This window comes from Hyaena hyaena, unplaced genomic scaffold (genome assembly GCF_003009895.1).
Source record: "Hyaena hyaena isolate Hyena2069 unplaced genomic scaffold, ASM300989v1 scaffold_34, whole genome shotgun sequence".
Classification (NCBI taxonomy): domain Eukaryota; kingdom Metazoa; phylum Chordata; class Mammalia; order Carnivora; family Hyaenidae; genus Hyaena; species Hyaena hyaena.
This window is the reverse complement of record NW_024080665.1, coordinates 702,515-719,246: the sequence shown is the minus strand read 5'-3', so window position 1 is coordinate 719,246 and position 16,732 is coordinate 702,515. Positions and strand designations below refer to the sequence as shown.

At 40.5% G+C, this 16,732-nt stretch overlaps 1 protein-coding gene and 1 long non-coding RNA gene across 5 annotated transcripts in view; one reads left to right on the top strand and one right to left on the bottom strand.

Annotated features, from left to right (window-relative positions):
* Positions 1–16,732, top strand: part of C2CD3 (C2 domain containing 3 centriole elongation regulator) — a 129,066-nt gene that overhangs the window by 99,990 nt on the left and 12,344 nt on the right. For 2 of the 4 annotated variants that reach the window (XM_039228698.1, XM_039228697.1), the window contains 6 exons: positions 347–411; positions 4,380–4,585; positions 5,904–6,037; positions 9,246–9,407; positions 11,550–11,767; positions 15,089–16,007. In XM_039228698.1, the coding sequence (XP_039084629.1) occupies positions 347–411; positions 4,380–4,585; positions 5,904–6,037; positions 9,246–9,407; positions 11,550–11,767; positions 15,089–16,007 (1,704 nt within the window). Of the gene's footprint in view, positions 1–346; positions 412–4,379; positions 4,586–5,903; positions 6,038–9,245; positions 9,408–11,549; positions 11,768–14,757; positions 14,929–15,088; positions 16,008–16,732 lie in introns of those variants that run through there. The other 2 variants (XM_039228699.1, XM_039228700.1) reach the window with 2 other exon arrangements.
* On the bottom strand, positions 30–15,137 carry LOC120229594. The gene is made up of 4 exons (XR_005527785.1): positions 15,056–15,137; positions 14,104–14,170; positions 1,035–1,143; positions 30–200 (listed from the first exon to the last, which is right to left on the bottom strand). It is a non-coding gene; the product is annotated as an uncharacterized LOC120229594 (long non-coding RNA).

The window sequence follows — 16,732 nt, the reverse complement described above, 5'->3', positions numbered from 1 at the left end:
TGTCACATAAAAAGAATTCCTACCTGCTCCAATAAAACTATCCATTACCTCTTGAGGAGCTCCCTTTCCTCACCCCTCTTGTCCTGAGAAACAAAGTTTGAATGTGACAGATACTATCAGGCAGGAAAGTACTGCATCAGGGGACCTGCGTTCAAGTCTTGGCAGGTTATTTCTCTCTGAGCTTCCATCCCTCATTTTAACTGTGAAGATAAAAATGTATCTTAGAAGATGACCATGAAAATGTTAGGAAAGTGCTTTGCAATCTATAAGATATTCTTCAAATCTAAGTTTCATACTGCAGAAGCTTCCTACACAGTTAATTTATGGTGGTGGTTTTTCTTAACAGGCTATCAAAAGAGCTTCTTTTGGATCCACAACAAACTCTGGTCTTCAAAGTTTGGCATAAAGGAGGTATGAACTCTGTTCTGTGAATGTCTGTCTGGTTGTGAAAATTTGCTCACATCTTGTTGACAATTCCCAATCCTTTTCTTTTTTTAACCAAGTGAACCCATGACACTTAACGGTGCAGGGAACGCATGTATATGTTAGAGGGATTCTCAAAGAATGCTACATTATTCTCCTACTGAATTTAAATCCTTAGAAGCCATATCATTTTGTTTGACTATCTGCTTAGTGCAGAAATCCAAGTACATTTAATCTTTCCAGTTGTATCTCAGGAGTGACAGTATACAGCCTGCCATATACAAGTGATTTCTCCCCCTTTGTGTGATGTTACACCTTCTGTTGACTCTAGCTTATTAACCAAGAACCTAGCATTTTTAAGGAGTACACAAGACTAGAATCTTGTTCTAAGAACCTCCCCAAGATGGGTACTGACATCATGGTCCCTGAACCTAGTTTTAGTCAGCGACCATTATTAAGAGGCATAATTCAACAACATTAAGAGCACAGACTCTGAAGCCACACTCTTGGGATTCAAATACCAGTTCTACCCCTTATAAGGTAATGTGACCTTGGGTGAATGACTTAATTTCTCTGTGCTTCAGTTTCTTTATTTGTAAAATAGTACCTACCTAGGGGGGAAAACAGATGAGTTCCTGATACTTAGTAAAACCTTCTCAGTTTTTATTACTCTTATTAGTGAATGGCAGTATGCTGAGAGCTTTCCAAAAGTCTCTAATCCTGCAAGATAAAAATATAATTAGTTAAATGTTATAAATTTAACAGCTGAAGCCCAAGGCAATTTAGGGGCTTGACTAAGGTCTTAATGCTTAGTAATCAGTGGAGTCAGGATTTGAACCCATTTCTGACTGGCTGTACAGCTTTCACCTTTTGTACTTCACCATGCTAGTAAAATTGGATGAGAAAAGTGAGCAGATGAGGACATCCAGTTATGTCACAGTTTCTGTGCATAAATCTAGCTCCTTTAACATTCTTGTTAGGACCTTTTACACATTTTTTACACTCTATTTGGCAGTGGTAAGTTTGAGAGCTAACCCTAGAGCCTAATAAAGACCTGAGAGTAGTCAGTGTGTAAAAGAAATTGACTTACCTGTCTCTCCTCCTGTGCTTCGGTTTGGAAATGATGCTGTGAATCTGGTTTCAATGATTTGTCCCATGCTCCTGCCTTAGATTTACTTATCATGTCCCCCACCCACACCTAACCTCATAAATGTGGCCGGAAGTGATTATAAATCCATTTTTTCTGAATCAATGCAAGGAACTCCTGCTATATTTAACTAGGCTCCACCTTCCTCCCTGGCTTTCTGTTCTTCTCTTTTCTCTAAAACACTTCAGAGATTGTAAAGCAGACTGTGGTTTGCCTCAATCCAGGACTTATTATAGCAAGAAAAAAAGAGTAAGCTTTGGTCTTAATGCAGACCTGGATTCAAATCTTGGCTCTGCCATTTATGAACTACATAACCTAAGGTAAAACACTTTATGTCTTTGAGCCTTTGTCTCCTTATTAATAAAATTAGGATAAAAGTATCTGTCCTACAGGATTTTTATGAGGATTAGAGATAATATTTATAAAGTATTTGGCACATGGTGGGGTGGTGCGTGGGTGGTGGGTGGCTCAGCCAGTTAAGCATCCGACTCTTGGCTTCAGCTCAGGTCATGATCTCATGGTTCGTGTGTTTGAGCTCCATTGGTGCTCTGTCCTGACGGTGCAAAGCCTGCTTGGGATTCTCTCTCTCTCCCTCTATCTCTGTTCCTCTCTTTCAAAATAAATAAACTAACATTTAGAAAAATAACGTATTTGGCACATAATTGGTGCTTAATCAATGGAGCTATTTTTACTACACCTACAGTATCAGGTACTGTGCTAGGGCTATTTGGTATAGAAAAGACCAAAATACATTCCTTATCTTTTGGGACCCCTAGAGAATCCTATAAATCCCTGCTGTAAATGGAGATGTGGAAAATGCCTAAACCCAATGAACCACACTTATTTAGTTCTGTCTCTTAATGAAGGTAGATGCCTGTCTTCCCTTAACTCCATCCTTTCCACCAAGCCTCAGTTATGCAAAAGGTACTCAAACCAGGCCAACCTGTATTCACTAAATACTTGAGTTCCTACTCTGTGTACTATGCTAAATGCTAGGGATTCAAAGAAAAGCATACATGGTCTCTGTCCTCACAGTTAGTATGATTAGGCAAATATAGGGTACTCTGTTAGGGGATATCTAACTCAGACAGGATTGCAGAGAAGGCTTCCTGGAGCACACTTCAGCTGAGAAATCAAGGGTCATGACATAGTATAGTCAGAGGGAACAGCAGATACAAAAGTCTGGAGTAAAGAAAGAGTATGAAGGAAGTTTGAGATCATTAGAACACAAAACTACAAAGAAAGAATGATGGGTTGTCTCTCTCAGTCTGATACTAAACTGAGCTCTTCAAAGCTATTGTTTTTCTCCGTGATCAACTTAGCCTGATTTCTCCCCAGGTATGTTTAAGATGTAGTGCTTTCATATTAGCCAGGACCCTAACATTACAGTCTATCAAGAACAGGTTCTACTTGGATAACCAAATAAAGCAAGATTACTTTTCATTGCAAAGCTATAAAAAAATTCTTTGGAGTGCAAATTAATGGTTCTAGCCAACACTCTTCACTCCCATTGGGTAGGAATTACTTGACTCCTACTCTGGGTAACACAACTTCAAACATCCCTAGAGTCTAAGACTTTACCTTGGAAGTTGAAGGGGATCTTAAGTACTTAAAGAAGTACTTAAATTCAGTACTTCTCATTGTATATATGAGACTTGAGATTTAGGGAATTAAAGTAATGTGTTTTCAGTCAAAGCCAAAGTCAGATTAGCTATTGTAATGCACCGCCTCTCTGTCCCACTCTATGTTGGCCAAGTCATTTGCGTTCTCAGTGGATGTTTATCAACTTCTTCATGATGTAAGAAGATTTATGCCAGGAACAGAGAGTGTAGGGAACATAAAGCAAGTGATATTTGGTCTCAGGTTTCAGGTAGGTCCCAGTCTAAAGAAGAGTAAGCTGTCTAAACAAATGTTAGACAGTGTTTGATGAGTTCAGTATCACCAGTGTGCACAAGAAACTGGGAAACTCCTCTTAAAATTTTTACATTCCTGGATTTATTTAGCATATTGAAAACTTGAGAATTGTGTCCCATGTTTGGTAGAATCAGCCTTTGATATTGTTATAGGGGATGGAGCCTATACAAAACAAGAACTTATGGAATGATGGGGTCTGTTTGTCCCCAGATACTTTCATGTCAGAAATGAGGAACAGGGAGCAGTGAGTCAGAACAAGAATCATTGCATGGTTGCTTGTCCATCCAAGAAGGGGTCCCCTTAATGGCAGCCCCCTTATAAGCCTGAGCCCAAGCTCTTATTTTGCACTGCTTCCTGGTTTTCCAGGGGGTTGGCTTTCTTTTGTGATTTGTGTCACTTTTGTTCTTAATTAAATATAATACATGTGTATGTTATAGAGAATTTGGAAAATACAGACAAGTATAAATTGGAAACTGTAAATCCCTCATAATTCCAAGGGTGATGGTCTTTCAAATGATTTTTTTCAAGACCCACTGCCCTGACGAAGATCACTGAGACATGATAACATAGTGAAAAGAACAAGTGTTTCTTATGTTTAAGGGTCATTTTCCAATTGTCTATATCAAGAGGACAGAACTCAATTCTGCTAGCTTTTCCCTGCCATACAAAAAGGGAATTCATAATAGTGAAAGCAGGTTGTGGTTGCCAGTCTCCTTCCTCCCCATTATCTGTCTTTTCTTTTGATTTTGGTATCACTGAACTACCCCACCCCAACCTCCCCCCTCCCCCCACTACTGCCCAGGCCTCTGAATCAGCTATTCTCTGTGCAGCCTCTAATATCAGTGGCAAGACATGCCCAGCCACACTGCCCAACTCTTCTCTTTTCCCCCCACAGATGAGGAGAGGGTGATTGGCTTTGCCTCAGTGGACCTCTCCCCACTTCTCTCTGGCTTCCAGTTTGTCTGTGGCTGGTACAACATCACAGATTTCAGTGGAGAGTGCCAGGGGCAGATAAAAGTTGCTGTCTCCCCTCTGGAAAATTTGATGCACTTTAAAGAAGAAAAACAATCAAGACGTGGAATGGAGACCCCAGGATTACGGGTACATATCCTAATTCATACTCTTATCCAGTAAAGGTTTTACTGAAAATCTATAAGAAGATCCTTTACATGTGTTTGGTACTTTCCAGCTTACAGAACACATTATGTATTTGTGTCTCATAATGATCTCATGACCTTTTTAGGGTGATAAAAATTACACAGTGGTGTACATAGTGGAATTACATAGTGGTGATGAATTCACAACTCTGAATATACTGAAAACCACTTAATTGAACATTTTTAAAGGGTGAATTTTATAATACATTAATTATATCTCAGTTAAAATTTTTTTTACTAGAGTATATAGTTGACACACAATGTTACATTAGCTTCAGGTATACAATATAATGATTTGAGAAGTTTATATATTATGCTATGCTCACAAGTACAGCTACCATCTGCCACCATACAGTGTTGTTACAATACCATTGACTGTATATTCTCTATGATGTGCCTTTTATTCCCGTGACTTATTGATTCCATGACTGAAAGCGTGTATCTCCCACTCCTCTTCACCCATTTTGCCTTTTCCCTCCCCTCTAACAACCATCAGTTGTTCCATGGTCTCACAAATGGCTGTATCTCAATTTTTAAATAAAATTATTTGCAGCATGGAGTTTGGAGTTTGAAATCATATTGGCTGAAGTTTTCAAAAATTCTGTTACATTAAAACCATTAGTCTGTCTTATTTAAAAAAACAAAAAGGGGAATCAATGATAGCAAATACAGACCACTCTTTCAGGGAGTTTAACTATAAAAGACTGTCACAGGCAAGGGAACTCTATCAAAGTAAAGATTGTGGAGGGTTTTTTTTTTTTTTATCATCATGGATGTCTGCCCCAGGGTCTGACAGAGTGTGCATCAGTAAATATTGAATCCATGAATGAATGCATGAGAAAGTGACAAAATTAAACAGTCCCTGTATAAGAAGGTCTTTTCTTCATACCAACCCTGGTAGTCATGAGACAAGAAATACAACAGCCAGATCATCCTCACGTGTAAAATAAAATGATATCTGTCTAGGAGTTCACAAACTAACTGGAGGAGCAGGAACATAAATACAGATAAAGCAACTAAAAAGCAATCTGATAGCATAGTGTGTAAAACAGGGGTAATACTAGTACCTACCTTATAAGATGATTGTGAAGTTTAAATGAGAAAATGCACGCAAATTGCTTAGTACAGCCTTCAACACACTGAAAGTGCTCAGTAAATTATATTTATCTACTTACAATAAATTTTTACAAATCTATTTATACTACTTTGTTCCAAACGAATTTGTGGTGACAAGTGTACCATTTTTCCCATTGATTCTATAGATCCCAATAAACAGCCCCTTTTCCTTCCCTGCTTCTGATATGTATGCTTCATTCCCTGGCTGCACTGCAAGATGGACCCCAGCACAGCCTGCTCACACCTCATCAAGGGGACTTGATTTCTCTTCTCCTGGGAGGTGAGTGAATTTTTGGGAAGAAACAGTCAGAGAGTTGGAAGTATACTAACAGAACTGACTTGTCATTCCTCTTGCCTTTCTTTCTTTTATTATTTTTTATTTATTTATATAATTTTGAGAGCTAGAGAGTATGAGCAGGGGACAGGCAGAGAGAGAGAGAATCCCAGGCAGAGACATGGATAGGATAAGGGTACTGGTATTAGGATAAAATACAGATCAATGGTGAGGACACTATTTAGTAATTGCTAAAGCTAAGTCTAGTGGTTTGCTTTATGTCCACATAAAAATATCCCTGTTCCCACCTCAAAAGGACCGTATCAAAATGACATATTCTGATCCAGCCAGCCATCTAAGGCTAACCAAATTATGGTATATTCATACAAAAAACATTACTCAAAAATTTTTCAAAGGCAATACTGATATACAACAAAATGAACCTCAAAATAATTATGTTGAGAGAGAAGCTAGACAAAAGAGGGTACATTGTATCTGATTCCATTTATATAAAATTTTAGAAAACACATACTAATCTATAGTGACAGAAAGCAATCAGTAGTTGTTTGGAGTAGGGACAAGGGAGGATGACTAGAGCAAGAAAGAAGGAGGAATTTTAAAGGACAGGAGGAAAGTTTTAAGGGTGATGGATATGTTCATAATCTTAATGTTGTAATGGCTTCCTTAGATGTACACATATGTCAAAACTCAATATTGTGGTGTGAAATGATGCTATACTTGGACCAAATAACCAGTTTTGATAGTTCTCCAATAAAGGGTTGTTGTTTGCTCAGTAGTTTTTCAGTCACAATAAAAAATATACCCTAAAAAATACCTCCTATTATACACTTTGAATATGTGACATTTATTATATATCATTTATACCTTAGTAAAGCAGTTTCCAAACATTTCCACTTCAGAACCCTTTTATACTCTTAAAACTTATTGATAACCTCCAAGAGGTTTATTTAGGTAGATTATATCTATCTATTTTTACCATATTAGAAATTTCAATCAACATTTTTATTTATTTTTTTGTTTATTTATCTTGAGAGAGAGCACAAGTGGGAGAGGGGCAGAGAAAAAGGGAGAGAGAGAATTCTATGCAGGCTCCGTACTTCCAGCACAGAGCCCACTGTGGGGCTAGAACCCATGAAGCCATGAGATCATGACCTGAGCCAAAAACCAAGAGTTGGGTGCTTAACCAACTGAGCTACCCAGGTGCCCTCAACCAACATTTTTAAATCTAAGATACAAAATCAGTTGTTTATCTGTACGTCAACAATGAATAACCCAAAATGAAATTGAGAAAACAATTCCATTTACAATAGCATCAAAAAGAATAAAATACTTAAAAATAAACTTAACAAAAAAAAGTACAAAACTTCCTCTGAAAACTACAAAATATTGTTAAAAGAAATTAAAGAAGGTCTGAATAAATAGAAGGATATCCCATGTTCACAGATTGAAGACTTAATATTGTTAAGATGGCAGCATTCCCCAAATTGATCTACAGATTCAGCACGCTCCCTATCATAATCCCTGCTGCATTTTTCATGGAAATGGGCAAAGTAGTCCTAAAGTTCACATAGAAGCTTAAGGGACACAGAGTAGGCAAAACAATCTTGAAAAAGAAGAATGAATTCCTAATTTCAAAGTGTAACACAAAGCTACTGTGAACAGTACAGTGTGCTACTGGTATAAAGATAGAAATATAAATTAGTAGAATATATTGGCAGTCCAGAATAAACACATGTGCCAAAGATGCCAAGTTGGTTTTAGTGAGGAAAAAATAGTCTTCAGAAAATGATGCTGTATATCCAGATGCAAAAGATTGAAGTTGGACCCCTTCTTCACATTTTATACAAAAATTAACTCCAAAAGGATCATATATCTAAATGTAAGAGCTAAAACTGTAAAACTGCTAGAAGAAAAATAGGAGTGAATCTTTATGACCTTAGATTAGGCAATGATTCCTGACATAAGGCAACAAAAGAAAAAGTACGCTGGATTCATCAAAACTAAAACCTTTAATGCTACAAGTGATACCATCAAGAAAATGAAAAGGCAACCAACAGTATGGGAGAAAATAATTGTAAACCACAGATATGATAAGGGACTTGTACCAGAATATATAAAGAATCCCTGCAACTCAGTAATAAACAGCAAGTGATCCAATTAAAATGGACAAATGATCTGAATTGACATATGTCCAAAGAACATATACAAATGGTCAATAAACACATGAAAAGATGGTTAACATCTTCAGCCATCAGGAAAATGTAAATGAAAACCACAATGAGATACCACTTCACACCCACTGCAATGACTATAATCAAAAAGACAAATATGACAGAATGTTGAGGAGGATGTAGAGAAATTGGAACCCTCATACATGGTAGGTGGGATTTTAAAATGGCACAGCTGCTTTGGAAAACAGTCTGGCACTTCCTTTTGAAAGGTTAAACATACCATATGATCCAATAAGTCCACTTCTAAGTATATACCCAAGAGAACAAATCATATATCCATACATGAGTGTTTGCAGTAGCATTATTCCTAATAACTAAAAAATAGAAACAACAAAAATGTCCATCATCTGATTAGTAGATAAACAGAATATCATAACTCTGTAAATGGAAAACTATACAGCCATAAGAAGGAATGAATTACTGGTACATGCTACAGCATGGGTGAAGCTTAAAAACATACTAAATGTGGAGCCCCTGGGTGGCTCAGTTGGTCGAGCATCCAACTTCTTCAGCTCAGGCCATAATCTCATGGTTTCTGAGTTTGAGCCCCACATCACGCTCTATGCTGACAGCTCAGAACCTGGAGCCTACTTAGGATTCTGTCTCTCTCTCTCTCTCTCTCTCTCAACAAATAAACAACAAAAAAAGTACACGTGTCTTGATGAGCACTGAGTATGGAACATTTGAATCACTTTATTGTACACCTGAAACTAATATAACACTGTATGTTAACTATACTGGAATTCACATTTGAAAAGAGAAGAAAAATAAAGGAGAGTGGTTAAGACTGAAGGAAGATTATTTGGAAGATAGTTGTTGTAATCTAAACAAGAATTACTAAAGCCAGGACTGTGGTAATGGGGATGGATTTACATTACCATTGTCAGAGAGTTATTTGTTGATTGTCACATTAGTTTTCTAATTGGTTGGGAATTTATTTTGGCCCCATTTATTCCTGACAGAAGCAGTACTGCAAGAAGTCAGGCATCACGCCATGAAGAGCATGTGCAGAACATCCGCCGATTTCATGAATCCCTACAGCAGGGAGAGGCAGTTTTGCCACGTGATGACAAACTGACCACACTGCCTTTATCCTCCCACACTTCCATTCTCACTTCTCTCAGGTAAGGCCCTGTGCTGAGAAAAGACACAGGAAACCATAGTAAAGCACAAGGTAAATGGGCAATGGCAACCTGCAGTACTGCTTTTCTGTCAGCTACCACCGCCCTGGGAGGTGTACTAGGGGATTTTGTCTGTGTTAGTGTTGCATTGGACCCTGGAGCCTCTCAAGATTCTTCACAGATAAATCTGTCTCTGCTTGGGGCCTTCCATTGCTTCACCACCTCTTATACTATTATTCTCATTAATACAGGAACTGTAGATTATTCACCAAACTTAATTATACAGCTTCATATCTACTTTACTATTTACAGAGCCTCATCCTGCCCACTGTCTTTCTCCTCAAAACCACTGAATTCATCCAGGTCATCATCTGCCCTGTTAATGCTTCCCTCTTTCTTAATTCATTCAGCATCTGAGCCACAGAAGCACTGTGAGAATTGAAAGGGCCATTATAGATCATCTGAATCAGCACTTGGGTTATCTAGTAAGAAGTGTGCTCCTGTGAAAAGGTCTTGGCTTCAGAGTCCAATAGCCTTGACTTCCAGTCCTGGCTCTGCCATTCCCAGAGAAGGAAGGAGATAGCCTGTTGCCAGATAATTATAATGATGTGTGATAAGAGCTGCAGGTTTTCTGGCAAAGAGTAGACAGAGGAATGAGTAACGTTCTAAATTGGTTATGGGAAGATTTAAAGAAGTTACACTTGAACTAGTCTTTGAAGGAGAAGGTCAACAAATGTGAAGGGCATTCCTTGCAGAAAACACAGGGAGCCAGAGGCATGAAACAGCAAGTCATGTCTGGAGAAATACCGGCAGTACAGCGGACTGTTCCTAACGAAAGGATAAAATAACTTTCAGTTTACTTCACATGTATTTAGTGTATGTGTTGTGCCAGTTATACCAGGCACATTGAGTGTACCAGAGAAATAAAGAAGGTTGAGATATTATCTTCTGTTACCAACGGCCTAGTTTGGGAAACTAATACGTAATAAGAAAATTAAGGGGGGGCGGGGGGTGCACCTCGGTGGCTTAGGCGGTTGAGCATCTGACTCTTGATTTCAGCTCCAGTCATAATCCCAGGGTCCTGAGATAGAGCCCTACATTGGGCTCCATGCTGAGTGTGGAGCCTGCTTAAGATTCTCCTGTCTCTGCCCCTCTCCCCTGCTCGTGCTCTCTCAAAAAAAAAAAAAAAAAAAAAAAATATATATATATATATATATATATATATATATATGGACAGAGCAAGGGGAGTAGCTTGAACTCAGGTTTCCATCTGTTATGGAGAAAGCACAAAATGTGGAGTCCTAAGTTCTGGAGAATGGTAAGAATGAATGTGGTCCCATTCAAGGTTTTTGAACAGGTTTTTTTAAGTCATTTATTCATTATCCATTCACTTATTTTGTGACAAGCACTATGCTGGGTACAGTAGATAGATATAAGGGAATCAGCACAGAGCTCACAGTACATCAGAAGAAAGATGTGAAACCAACAAATGATGTGATTGAAGAGCACAGAAATGTGGAGCACAGAGGAGGACCTCTTAAACCAATTTAGAGGTTCAGGGAAGGCTTGCTACAAGAAATTACTTACTTGAAAGATCAAGAATGGGGCGCCTGGGTGGCTCAGTCGGTTAAGCATCCGACTTCGGCTCAGGTCATGATCTCACAGTTTGTGGGTTCGAACCCTGCGTCGGGCTCTGTGCTGACAGCTCGGAGCCTGGAGCCTGCTTCAGATTCTGTGTCTCCCTCTCTCTCTGACCCTTCCCTGCTCACGTTTCTCTCTCTCTCTCTCAGGAATAAATAAAACATTAAAAAAATTTTTTTAAAGAATGATTGTGAGGTTATCATTTCTCAGCCTTTTGGCTAAGATCAAGTGAAGAATGATTGTGAGGTAGCAAAGGTCAGTGTTAGTCCCGAGTAAGGCCTTACTCTCTCAGAGTAAGAAGATGTGAAGACTACATAGGAGTGGTAGCCAAGAATGGTTCCCTACAGAAAGGGGGATTTTTGCTGGACATTAAAGAAGAATCTCATTAGCTGGACATAAGGAGGGGAAAGTTGTCCCCAGCAGTGGCATTGTACTCTGAGAGGAACATAAAAGATGCTTGTAATTCCAGTGAATTACTTTTTTGTCCTGTTCTTTTTTTTACAGGAGGAATCTAAGTGAGCTGGATCAGATCCAACGGTACTTTAGTCAGAAGCTCACCAAGCCTTTACTTCCCCTCAGTCCTCAGACTCCTACCATCATGCAGTCCCAGGAGACTCATAGGGACCATCTTGGGCCCGGAGCTAGCAGCCTAGACCCTGAGAGCCAGTGCCTTCTGGAGAAATCCAGTAACCTGGTGTTGCAAGTCAGCTCCTTAGTCACAGGTATGGCTCAGGGCCCCTTTTGTTGAGGAGTTATAGTCACTGGGTACCTATTCAAAAAACATTTGAATGTCTGCCCTCAGGCAAGCCCCTATGACAAATCAGAGACCAACAGCTTTCACTATCTTATTTATTTACTCTCTTCCTTTTGGAAAGAGAGATTTAGTAGCATGGCACAGGAAATTCTGAAGTGGAAAGCACATTGGACTGAGAGGCAGGAGACCCAAGTCAGATTCTCAGTAGGGTTCTGGCACAGACTTAGGATTTGACTCAGCATACCCTTTCCCTTCTTGAGATTTCCCCAGTCAAAAACGAGAATGGATTAGGTGAGCTCTTCAGTAGCAGTTCTTGAAGTTGTGCCATTCTACTTTCAGGAAAAAATCAACTACAGACATATTTAAAATTCTAATTCTGAGAGGCCAGAAGCCTGCATTTTTAGCAGGTACCTCCGATGATTCTAGATGTTGGTGGCCCATAGTCAGCCCTTTGAAAACCCCCTTAAAGCAGTGGTCCTTACTTTGGCTGCATATTGGAATTCTTGAGAGAGCTTTTCAAAATCCAGATGCCCAGGCTACACCATAGGTTAGTTGCAACAGGATCTCTGAGGGTGGAGGACCCAGGCATCAGTGCTTTTCATCATTCCCTGGGTAATTAATTCCACTGTGCAGCCCAAGACAGAGACTCCTGTAGAATAAGTATTTCTCAAAGGTGCCTCAACACCTGAGGTACTTCTTTTGAAATACAAATTCTTGAGTCCTCTTCCATTTTATTGAATCAGAATGCAGGGTGAAGGCCTGGGAACTTATATATCAGGCACAGTTTGGGGAATTGTGAGAGCTCAAATCAGTACCTTTAGCAATCACTTGGTGTCATTTTTGCTGAAGCAAAATATGTATATTGTACACAGGGATGAATAAGTTCAATTTTCTCTAAAGTAGAAAGAAGCCACCCATGACTGATATGGGGTATAAACCTTCCTACCCTCTTTCCCAGATAGCTGACCTGTTGGTAGCCAGGGTCCCCAAAGTACATGTTGTATTTGGCTTCCATTTGCCTGGTACTATTCAGTCATCTATTTATTGAGCACCAACTGTCAGGCACCACTGTGTTACTGCTTCCAGGAGGATACCATGGTGGACGAGATCAGCGTTATCTTTGCTTTTATCAAGTGTACATTCTAGAGTCAGCTGAAGAAACCATCCCCCAGAAAGAAAGGATAAGAGCAAAACAGAGGGAGGCTTGTTTGGGGTAGAGGTGAGAGCGTATAGGAAACCCTTTTAAATGGGCACTTGTTAAAAGAGAAGAGAGATGAGAAATGAAGGATTGGAGCTGGAGGACCTTGAAGCAAGTTTGGGAGTTTAATCCTTATCCTGGAAGAAAATGGGGAGTTCCAAGCAAGGGGGTGACGGAATGAGAACTGACTTTCCTAAGGAGAGGATGAATTTTGAAAGGGAGAGATGACTGTTTTGAAGAAAACAATTTAGAGGCGCCTGGGTGGCTCAGTTAAGCATCCAGCTTTAGCTCAGGTCATGATCTCACCACTCATGGGTTCGAGCCCCATGTCAGGCTCTGTGCTGACAGCTCAGTGCCTGGAGCCTGCTTCAGATTCTGTGTGTGTCTCTCCCTCTGCCCCTCCCCCACTCACAGTCTATCTCTCAAAAATGAATAAATGTTTAAAACTTTTTTTTTTTTTAATTATGTTTTATTTATTTCTAGGAGAGAGAGAGACAGCGTGAGCAGGGGAGGGTCAGAGAGAGAGGGAGTCACAGACCGAAAGAGGCTCCAGGCTCTGAGCTGGCAGTCAGCACAGAGCCCGACGCGGGGCTCGAACCCACGAACCGCGAGATCATGACCTAAGCGAAAGTTGGACGCTTAACCGACTGAGCCACCCAGGCGCCCCTCAAAGAAAACAATTTAAATAAACAAACTCCCCCAACCTCCATCATGTCTCAGTACACTTGGGAAGAAGTCATTACACAAGTAGATACCAGTGAAGCTTGGGGGGAGTAAGTTACTGGGAGGGGAGGGGGTCTCATTTATGCTACATCTATGTGCCAGGTCCTTTGCTGGACCCTAAAAATGCAACATGAATCCGATACACGACCTGTGCCTTTAAGAAGCTCACAATCTGATGGGGAAAACATACACAATAGCATCTTAAATGCTTCCTTATAGAACAAAGCTGTATAGCTATCTCATCTAGCTGGTGCACCTGGGAAGGCTTCCAGGAGGAGATGCAGTAGAGCAGGGCCTTGAAGGATGGACTGGTTTATAAAAAGCAGAAAGACTGCTCCAGGACTGAAAGGCTGGTTCAGGCCAAGGGATCAGGATTGACTAACCTGCTTCTTGGTTCCTGTTCCTGTTTGCAGGTAGAGATGTTCCATTTTCATACATCGACTCACTTTCCTTTAAGACATAAAAATTAATAATATATTAAATGTAGCCAGTACCTCCTGTAGGCTGAACACTCCCATTAGGTGCTATGAGGGAGATGTGACCCCATATGCCAGGAGTCAAATTTGCCTCCCAGTTCCTAAAATTCTCTTCTTAAATAATAATGCAAACAAACCATTTAGTAGTTCTGTTTATTAATTTATTCCCTCCCATTTAATCACAAAAACAATTTGAAATGCCTGGTAGTTTCCACTTACTGCTTATACACGTGCCACACAGTGTATGCCCATTTATCTGATGTATTCTTTACCATAACCCTGTGCAGAGGATTGTGTTAATCACATTTTAAAGATAAGCAGGTTCAAAGAGGATAGTTTGCACATGACCACAATAAGTAGATCTGAGTCCAAGACTGACTAGCTCCAAAAACCTCTGCTCTTTACATAATACCATGCTGCTTCCATTTTCTCTGAAATACTCCCCTACTTTACCATTTGGGTGATAGATCACTTGCTTTTATTTTCTAAGTAAAATAATATAGTTTAATAACTGTCATCAAATAGGTAAATAAGTAGATCTCATTTTGGTTTTTAATATAGGTAATTACTGAAGTAAATGGAAGCATGAACATGCCCACCAGGACTCCTAGCTCCCAAGAATTCCTGAGCATGAGCAGATTGTCTCTGAAAGCATTTCCACAGATGTAACCACAACTATAAACAGATTAGATTTTGGTCCTCTGGTGTTAGAATAAAGTGCTAGAAATTGTACTGCCTTGAATATAGTTTCACTGACTTGGGTGGATTAACTATCTTTAAAATTTTTCAAAGTCTGATTGCAAGAATACCTCTGAAGCTAGAGCCTAACATGGGAAAGTTGAGTGGTCTGTGGCCCTACCTTGTAGTAAGAGTGATATCTGTTGCTGTTCAGATCTGCAGACTATCACCAGAAATTCTCGAGCATCTTGGAGTTCTCACCGAGCCAGGAGTAGAAGCGAAGAGGTCACCACCCTACCAGATGCTCAGGACACAGAGGTAATGCAGGAACGAAGAACAATTCCAGATATGTCATTAGAAAGAGATCCGGATGAGGGCAGAAACTCCCTAACTCCCCCTACTCTTGAAGAGACTTCAAGTGGAAGAGGAGTGCTCCATGAGTCACTGGGGCACACAGGACCCATTACAAGGATGCAGAGCAGTGAGGAAACTGAGGCAGACCCAGCCTACAGCGATGAGGACTATGAAGAAGACATCATTGAGCCCAGGACCCTCAATGACATCACCACCGTGACAGACAAAACTAGCCCTTGGTCCAGTTTCATGTCAGACACAAGTGAGATCATCAGCCTTCAGGCTGATGAGGTGCATAAGGAAGGCCCCTCTTGTCCTTCAAAGCCTTTCCCCAAAGAGGAGCTCAAGGGCAAAAGTAGCCCTCTGTCCAGGCCAGAAAGGGCTGTCAACCCCCACCTGCGTAAGCAGGGTTCTCCTAGGCAAAGTCTTGTTGCTTGTGAGGGTGAAGCCTCACAGGTGAGGGGTCGAGAGCCTGCCTTAGCAGACCCTCAGCTCATCTCACAAGTGACACTCTCAGGAGCCCAAAAGAGCAAAACCTCTGCGGGATTGAGCGCACCTAAAGCAGATCATGACCAGGAGCCCAAGCCAGAAGCCCAGACTGAGAATGAAGCTGCCTCCACAGAACTAAGTGACTCTGCTGATAGTTTTGAGAAATTCCCTCTCAGGCTAGCCTCCCATAACAGAAAGGAAAATCATCAAGGCCTACCCATCAACTGCCCCGACATCAGTCAGAAGCAGGCAACATCTGGATCAGAGGTGTCCACAAGGCAGAGTCTCCTGTATCCTTTGGCATTTCCCACAAGTAGTCCCTTAAGCCATTTCTAAGCATTTTGGATGCTAGCACTTAAGCCATCCTAGTGTGTGTGTGAGTGTGAGTATGAGCAGTGGCCTCCCTCATGGGATGCACTGGAAGGTATAGGAAGCCCCTTCCCTTCAGAAGGCTTGCTGGTCCTAATAAGGTGCTATGATTCTACTATTAACCCCTGCCCTCTGAAGCATAATGTTTTGAACTGGGCTTCAGTGTTAGTAGCACATTCACTGGTCTGGCCCAGCCTGATTTATTGGATTAATCTATTCGATATTTTACACTTGAAGGCAGGGCTCTGGATGTAAGGAATGAGACCATTAATCTCAGTTGAAATAGAAGTGGAGGGTGTAGAGGGGAAGGGAGAGTATTAGCAGTGATTGAGCATTTACTATGTGCCAGGCACTTTACATACCTTTTTCATTCAATCATTCTAAGTCCTGAAGGTCAGTATCCTCACTTCTGTTTTGCGTTTAGGGAAACTAAGGCTCAAAGTTATAGTGACTTGCCTAATACTTCATTTTTTTAGAAAAAGGCAAGTAACGGAGACAAGGAGAGAGGAAGTGGGCACAGTTGAAATGGACTTGCCCAACTCCCCCTGCCCCCCAGAATGATGGTGTCAGTGGAGAGAAGAGGCATTCCACCTCTTCTTCCTTTGAAACACAGATGACCCTGTAATGGGAAAAACTACCTAAGCCC